Genomic DNA, 8,992 nt, shown 5'->3' with positions numbered 1-8,992 from the left:
TTATCAAGCTAATCTATGAAATTATTTCATTTAATATCAGTTTCACATCTAAGCCGTTTATATGTTATTTATAGTCTTTCCCCCAATACTCGTTAGATAATATGATATCTAATGACTCTTAGATACATCTGGATTAGAGTACATGATGGTCAAAACAAAGGGAAAAATTATGTAGGATCAATTTCAAATTTCTTCAGCATTGTGTAGATACAAGACATAATAAATGGACGTAGCTCAATGGAACAACACTCACTGATTAAGTTTTATGCAACGTTTCGATGTGTTTCTTTCATTGTACTCAGATACATAGTGATACAAACTATATGAAAATTTGGCATCAATTAAGATCTGTAGAATAAAGAACACAGGGGTAACGCATTTTTCTATTATTTATATAACCTACTTAGTAAATGAACCTGTTTTCACAGTGAATTCACCATGTTTTTTTTATAAGAGCGGGGAAGGTCAATAGCGTTTCACATTAGGAATCTCTACCATGACAGATGGTCCCCCACTAAGTCAATCTGCAAACACCACTTTATCTCTTGTGTTTCCGTCGTAATTAGTGCCAAATTTTTATATAGTTTGTATCACTATGTATCTGAGTACAATGGAAGAAACACGTCGAAACGTTGCATAAAACTTAATCAGTGAGTGTTGTTCCATTGAGCTACGTCCATTTATTATGTCTTGTATCTACACAATGCTGAAGAAATTTGAAATTAATCCTACATAATTTTTCCCTTTGTTTTGACCATCATGTACTCTAATCCTGATGTATCTAAGAGTCATTAGATATCATATTAAAGGGCCACGTTCGATCAATCGTCCCTTAGCCTCAGAAAAGGAAATTGTTTAGCTAAGTTAATCAGTAATAGTGTTCACAGCTGTCGAAATATCACCCTTCTTATCTATTTCTATCCTTAATTATCCACGTTTGAAAGATAAATTGACGACATGCATGGTATTACGAATACGGGTTTTGACATGAAGTATGACGAATGGGGATGTGGTTTGGACTTGATGGTAGACAGGTAGACAGGTAGAGAAGTGGTAAAGATAGAAATAGAAAGTAAAATTTCTATAGTATGGGGGATTATGCGATTGTCGTCCAGAACTCCCAGTAATAAGGATTTGACCTGTGCCATTTACATTGATAAAACAGAAAGTAAGTTTCATTACTGAAACATTTTTTATCGATTTTAATTTAATTGCCTGAAGATTTATTAGACAATTATTATGGAAAAAGTCATAAAAATCCATAAAAAAAATTAATAAGTTTTATCAGTTGTAATGATTTATGTCTACTAAGGTCTACAGTAAGATAAAGTAGATTAGTGTTTAGTATTTAGAATATATTTGAAAGGGCCAACATGGTTTCATTTTTTATTCACTCAAATGTATCTGATAATAAGCATTAATATTTTGAAGCATATTTAAACACTAATCACATTTTACCTAATTTAGAAATACATTGTATTCATTCACACAAACACATTATGAAAAACAAATGGATAAAACTAAAAAAAAAATGTTTTGATTATTTTATGTTTTTAAACCGAAAACATCGTAAACAAAAATCATTTTCAAGTGATTACTGCATTTGGCAGTTCCGAAATCGATTGCAAGATATTGTGATCTGTAGCTATATTAGAATAAAATTTAAAATCTTTATCGATTTTATTCTTTTAAAGGGACGAATGCGCTAATTTATGGACCAATCGTATCTTAGTCTCAGAAACGGTAATTTTTAATGCCCTCGATGTAACCCCACTGTTTATATGATACATATCATTGTTTTAGATTATATCTAATTCATTAAACATATCTTTTAGAATCATCGAATGGTGTTAATATTTTTATGAAATCATTGCAAGAAATTGTTGTTGCTGTTCAATGCTCAGAAATCTCTGCGGACCAATCCGTGCGAGCTACTAGCTGTGGAAAAGGACCCAAAAGTTAAATAATGGGAGGTAACCCTATTTTATCAATTTCTATATCAGACTACAACTAAATGGTTGTTTTTTGTCGCGACATATTATTTTCCTGTATGTATCATATGTGATGAATAGAAAATGAGTTTTCACCAATATAAATTATTTTTGTGGGCATAAAATAGCAATTTATTATGCATGTTTTAAGAACGATAGAAAAAGGAAGCCAGAACACTTTTAAAGTTTGATTTCTTGTCCCTCAACAGAATAACAAATCCTATAATAGAGATTTATATTGTCACACGTACCACAGACTGTGTCGAATATGTAATCATGATAGATCATTTATAGCTCAGAGTGAGCAGTTTTATAAGAAATGAATATTTACACAAATTTAATTCACTTCTGAAAACAATGAAAATATCATAAAAGTCAGTGTTATTTCTTTCCCTCTACCATGATAATATGATAACCGTGTACTGTTTTAACTGGGGGGTCTGTATAAACTGGTGAACCAACTGTACTATTAGGTAGATTGAAGGCTGCATCTTGAAATGGTCCTACCATACTTCCTCTTGTCATCCAACCTAAATCACCCTAAATAAAAATTACAATAATAACATTATGTTTCACAATGACATTGTCCAGATCAGTCAACACTTCCAGTCCTCTTATATGATAAGGTATGATATGCAGATGCTATAATCCTAATTTGGAGTTGGATGCAATATCTGCTTGTCAGATATTATATTCAAAGAAAGCAGTTCTGCAATTATTGTCTGGCTAATAAGTCACATAAGTACCTGAACATTTGGATTTAAAGCAAAAAGTTTAAGAGATATATTGGTCTAATCGTTAGATTTCCTGCACTGATTATTTTAATATAGATTCTTTAAATAACTTTAAATACTTAGTAAAATAACGGATGTAATCGAGATCTATTTTGGGTGTTTCTGAAGAAGGCAGTAAGCCGAAACGTCAAATAACAGGACAATAATATAGTTTAGATTCTGAAGATTACATAGTGTGAAACTCTGAGTAACAACATGATACAAGTTCTGTTGTAATACTTCTAGATTTTTAAATATACTTACCCCTGACCTTGCTTTATCTTCACTATATTGACTGGCTACTTCATTAAATTTACCACCATCTTTTAATTTCTGAAGAGCTTCTGTAATTTTGGAATGTTTTTCACATAATATATGTCGTACCTAAATTAAAATGAACAACAATGAAGATAACTGAACATGTTCTGCTCTTCCAAAGTAACAAATTGCCAATTTCAAACTCAAAGAGGAATGACAACATGCCTCAGAATACCCTGTAAGTCTAAATTGCCCAATTTCCTACGTCTAGTCTATCTTAATCTATGATAACGAGAGCTTGAACGATAATAGGCCTACAAGATGACACTTTTCTTTCTTGCTTGCTTGGCATTGTTTTTTAGTTGTAGGCCTAAAACTGCACTTAACGATAGAATTGGTTTCATACTTTGATAGCTGTTCCTGTTCCCTTCTTTTCTTTTGGTTCTTTTCCTCCTTCTGCACCTTTCGACTTAGGTCCTCCTCCTTTATTTTTTGGCATTTTCTGTGAATTTCTTCCAACAAAATTGATCTACGATGATGGGAATTTCTCTCTTTTGAGCAATGGGGAATCCCTTGGAATCTCCCTTTTGACGTAAAGTATATTTTCGATTACTAGGTCGGAACATGTCTTCTATTGCAAAAGCAAGTCATGCTAATCTCGACTATAATAAGTTAAAAATAGACATCTCGTGTATAGCGTTAAATGTCGTTATAATGCGAGAAGATGAGGCAGCTGCTGTGAGATTTGTCATCCATTGAAGACTGGAGAAGAAAGAGAAACATACCGGCAACCGAAAACAACGTTTTTTAGCTGATTTTCGGTGAAGATGGATCACGAATAAGGTGATGATTATGTCATAAATTTACTGCCTTCAAAGTTTGCAACCGTGATAGTTATTTGATTATGAATGTGTAGTTAAAATTAAAGAATTTGGTTTGGCATCCAAAAATTGGCAAAATCAGGAATAGTGTCTGCTGTGTAGTTACACTATAGGCTATGTTGACTGACTGTGCAGTAAGCCATTAGTACTGACCTCTTACTCCCAGTCACTGTTTATTTTTAAACCTGAACCTGAGTACATCTTACAGGCCCAACCCTGATATATATTTAGAATAATGTGGAATCATTCATTCATTGTTGATAAAAGATATCTAAATATTACGCTAAATGGCCTGGGTATATCATGTGGCTAGGCATATTCTCAAAAAATACTTACAAGATCCCCATAGGCTTAGTACTGTTTCTTATTTAGTAAGATTTAGTTTGAAGTTTATAAAAATATAAGGTTTGATGATTTTGCATTTCATTTATCCATCAAAATAACTTGCATTTTGGAATGAAAATTCTCTTTTGTAAAATCACATTTCCAAATAATATTGTTTGCATTTGTTCAGTTGGCATTTTCATCAACCTAAACACAATTTAATACTCTAGGTAGTATTTTAGAGTAAACATTTAAATTTGTACAATAATGTTTGACAAAATTCAAGTTTGAAAAAAATGAATGTGTCTGACAAACAGAAAGTGTCTACATACACGGTTCCTGAAATCATGATGTAATACGATTATTTGTAAAATGAGAATCTGGTGTAGTCAGAAACCTTATCACAACATGATTGATGCTCATTCAGTGCACATGGATTCTGTATGGTTCATTTTAAACAATTGTGTATCATAATTGATAATGGTTCACCCTCTGTTTATAATATTACACCATGATATGGTGTATTATCTTCTCATCTCAATGAGTTAAACATCTATTGTCCTTATTCTCATATCACATGCATTTTTAAACTCATTTCAAAACCATTGTTATTATTCTGATCAAACAATTAGCTTTTCTTGTGCAATAAACCCTCTGTTGTTTATTTCATTTTTTCTAAACATCAAATTGAAAGGGTTTTCATTATAAAAATACAATGAAAGAAATGCATAATTTTTAGACTTAAACAGATTACATTCATCTTATAAAGACAACCTAGTAGATCATGAGCAAATTGTAATTTTTACTTCAAATTTTCTTCAGCCCCAACTTTGAATGCAAGTCAGATGAAAAGTTGTTAAACTTGGCCTATGGTGGTCAAGTCATTGAGATAGGTTTTTAAAGTGGCATCTATTCAAATTCTAGGACAAAAGGTAAGATGTTGTTATAATTTTTGTATATTTTTATTAAATTGCAAGTAAAATCCATAGTATTATTGTCTTTGAAAAATCTTACTATGATGAATGAATTTATAAATATATAGAGGTATATTTTGACTTAACTTATTGCATGTTACTTTTCTGGAGCTGTGTGAAAAAAATCAAACCATGCAAATATCAGGGAAACAATATACCAATATAAATTTTAAGAATGGAGCTCGAAACTGATTATCTAGCAATAGAATGAAAAAATAGAAACTAGACTTTTTAGAGAGACTGTGAAATTTTTTTAATGATTTATCTGTTTGAATTTCAGTGTTAATATGGCTCAAGGTCGACCTATTAAATGTGTAGTAGTAGGAGATGGTACTGTAGGTAAAACTTGTATGTTAATATCCTATACTACAGATAGTTTCCCTGGGGAATATGTACCTACAGTGTAAGTTACTTATATTATAGACATTCCAGTAGTGCCCAAAGAAGCCATTCTCAGTAAAGAATACAATAATAATGCTTCACATCATCTTTGTTTAATCATACAAAATTTCTGTGATTATACAATATATGTGTTCAATTAAGGTTGATTAAGCATAATATATCGGTATGTTCTTCAAGTTGGTAAAATAATGAATGGAACTGATGTTTGTGAGAAAAATGATCAATTCTCTTGTTTTTAATTTAGATTTGATAACTACACAGCCAACATGATGGTAGATGGCGTACCAGTTAGTTTAGGATTATGGGATACGGCAGGTCAGGAAGATTATGATAGATTACGCCCCCTGTCTTATCCACAGGTTTGTATTATTATTTCAATTTTAGTTTTCCATTTTATGTAAGAGAATAAGCTTATGTTATGTAATGACAATTTTGTTGATATTTTGGACCCCACATTACACAGCAGATCTAATATGCAATGCAATTAGTTGTTCATTACAGTTTCTCTACTAAAAAGTCTGTTAAATAACTTCAGAGACGGCTAGTTATGGAGTAAAATATACCATAGCAAATTTATTTGTGCCATTATAATTACCATATAATATATGATACTTTATCAGCATAGATGTAGACTGCTAATATTGAAAATAACCTAAAACTTCATTGACACATATTTATATATGTTCCAGCTATCCTGAATATTATTAATCTTTAATATGTTTTCTCTCTTGCAGACAGATGTATTTTTAATATGTTTTAGTGTTGTGAGCCCCTCTTCTTATGAAAATGTTTTGACAAAATGGAATCCAGAAGTGAAACATCATTGTCCAGATGCCCCTGTTATAGTTGTAGGTAAGTAGAGCCCACTTACTATGAGACTACTTGAAAATCAAATAGAAAGAGACCACTCAAAATTATGCAGCTGAAGGATATTGTTCTAAATAATTGCTTTGATTTGTTAAAACTCAATTTTAGCTATAATGAATGTCCTGGTATTGGCAGCAATCTAAACTTTAAATAGACAGCAAATATATTCACTACAGTATATCTTTAATTATTTCCCTGCAAAATTTCAGAAACTGTTTAAGGGAGCTGAACATATTAAGTGTACATCTTTTCTCAAAGCTCAAAAGATATGATTTATTCTGTTTGTGTCTAGGTACGAAAATAGATTTACGGGAAAATAAAGAAGCTATAGGTCAATTAGCAGCGCAAGGTTTAAACCCTATTAAAAGGGAACAAGGTATCAAGTTATCTAATAAAATAAGAGCTATTAAATATATGGAATGCTCAGCTCTTACACAAAGGGGTCTTAAACAGGTATGTTACAGTTTGATCTTTTCTATTTTCTTGCACATGAGCTGCAATATGTGGTTCAAATTTAAGAGAGGCAAATAATAAATCATTGAAATCTGACTGCTTTTGTACAACTTCATCACAGTCGTAATCTGGACTTGTCTCCCTTGGATATGGTGATTTTTGGTATATTGACAGACATCTTTCAGAATCATTTTCCAGAAATCGAATAATCTGCAACCATGACAACAAAAAAATATAGAATATCATTCTTCTGCTTATCAGGTGAAACATTTATTCAATGGCTTAACTCGATTGTTTTTGGTAATGAAACTTCAGGAAACGTACACGATCAAGCTCTGGTACTGATCTGATATTATTAGTACCATGATAAATAATAAATGTCTATTGTTGCAGGTATTTGATGAAGGTGTACGAGCTGTTTTACAACCTCAACCAATAAGAAGAAGTCAACACAAGTGTCAGTTACTCTGACTTGGTTTATTACATGATAACCAGGACTTATATACTCATTGTGTATTATATTATTATAAACTGAACAGTGCTTGATGGTGGCTGTGTCAATTTAACTACTTCCTGTTTGAACTATTTGACAACATGGTCTAGGATTTTTAAAAACAGCTTTGAATGGGTAATATTATTGGATCTTGAAATTCGGGATTCCTGATTGTGATGTACTGCAACTTTACTATTAATCTTACTTGTAATTTTACACTGAATTTGGATTGGATCCATCATGTTCTTCATCAATTAGACTTGTAAATTGTTTTGACATTTTTGCATAATATAAAAGTGTCTTTGAAGAAAGAAATTGTTTGGAATCAGCCATTTAAACACTGAGTAAGCTTTGTTTATTGAAAACTTTTGTATTTCTAAGAATTCTGGTTAAGGGCACCAGGCTGGATCATGTCACAACATTTGCTTTTTTGGTGCAATTGGTATTTATTATTTAAGTAAGTACTGGTATATCAAACTACTCCTTTCAATTGATATTTTATGGTATTTGTTATCTTGACTAGTCTATTTATTTACCTCAAATATTTTACATTACTATTGAAGGGTGGATTATGTATTGGTTTTCATTTTGTGCAATCAATCCGAACTGACTTACAACAATCAAACATATATTATTGCCTTTATGTTATACCCAAAGAAACCTTGGACCTGTCTCATTTCATTATATACCTGTAATAAATACCAAAATATTATATTGTATATTTGATATAAAACACACCAAAACTTGACATAATGATTTGTATGAATGTCATGTTATATACTCAACAAATTACCATATGGAAGCATTCAAATAATTGACCTGATATATAATATAAAATTAAAAGTCTAATGATGTACTACTATGTTCTACTACACAACTGATTACTCATAAAATCTACTATTTATTATTGCAATCCATCAAGTAGCTAGTATCTTGTTGTTCAACAGATGTATAGAAATGTTAATAATGATCAACCAAATACTGTGCATAAATTCTTGGTAAATGTACTTTAAGTCACTTTTAAGTTATTGAGGAAATTAGTCTCATCATACTGTTTTTGGTTGACTATTACTTTGTTAAATATATTTATAGGAATGTCTAGATCAATTTGTTCTCGTGTTTTTCTGCAGAAAAAACAACCACAAAATAAAAAAGTTGATTTTTAAAGACTTGCTATTCCTAAAAATATGTCAAGTTTTACATTTTCCAATTTCCTTTATCACTCAAACAAGTAAGTTTCATGTGGTGAAAAAGAGGAACCTTTCTGCTTTTATTGTTCGTTTCATGTCATTGTTCTAACCAGACATTTTACTAACTATTAGTGCTTTATATTGAATTAGTTGTTGTTTTTATTGTTATATAACCAGCATAATTTACAATACTCAAGTAAGCTCACTTATGTTACGCTCACACAATACATCATAATATTCTTATAGGACATGCAGAACATTTTCACAGTAGAGAAGACTTTTACTGCAAGCTACAGATATTCTGACGGTTTAGTGGTTTGTTTATATTGCAAATGAACAAAGTAGCTGTATTTTTTAGTGTGTCCAGTTACAAGTGTGACTACGAC

The 8,992-nt window shown here is 31.1% G+C and overlaps 2 protein-coding genes across 2 annotated transcripts; one reads left to right on the top strand and one right to left on the bottom strand.

The window, feature by feature from the left end:
- Nucleotides 1–2,212: 2,212 nt before the first annotated feature.
- On the bottom strand, nt 2,213–3,581 carry LOTGIDRAFT_187188 (hypothetical protein). The gene is made up of 3 exons (XM_009052322.1): nt 3,429–3,581; nt 3,029–3,148; nt 2,213–2,531 (listed from the first exon to the last, which is right to left on the bottom strand). The coding sequence occupies exons 1-3, from the start codon at nt 3,519–3,521 to the stop codon at nt 2,373–2,375; spliced, it is 372 nt and encodes a 123-aa protein (XP_009050570.1). The 5' UTR covers nt 3,522–3,581; the 3' UTR covers nt 2,213–2,372.
- A 184-nt stretch (nt 3,582–3,765) lies between these two features.
- Nucleotides 3,766–7,434, top strand: LOTGIDRAFT_187185 (hypothetical protein). Its single transcript, XM_009052321.1, has 7 exons — nt 3,766–3,865; nt 5,050–5,159; nt 5,482–5,604; nt 5,848–5,962; nt 6,338–6,455; nt 6,763–6,923; nt 7,317–7,434. Exons 3-7 carry the CDS (start codon nt 5,489–5,491, stop codon nt 7,392–7,394), a joined length of 588 nt encoding a protein of 195 aa, XP_009050569.1. The 5' UTR covers nt 3,766–3,865; nt 5,050–5,159; nt 5,482–5,488; the 3' UTR covers nt 7,395–7,434.
- Nucleotides 7,435–8,992: the final 1,558 nt, after the last annotated feature.

The sequence above is a fragment of the Lottia gigantea genome (genome assembly GCF_000327385.1).
Source record: "Lottia gigantea unplaced genomic scaffold LOTGIsca_18, whole genome shotgun sequence".
In the NCBI taxonomy this organism is placed as follows: Eukaryota; Metazoa; Mollusca; class Gastropoda; family Lottiidae; genus Lottia; species Lottia gigantea.
Note: the sequence above shows the minus strand (reverse complement) of the source record. Positions and strands in the feature narration are given on the sequence as shown.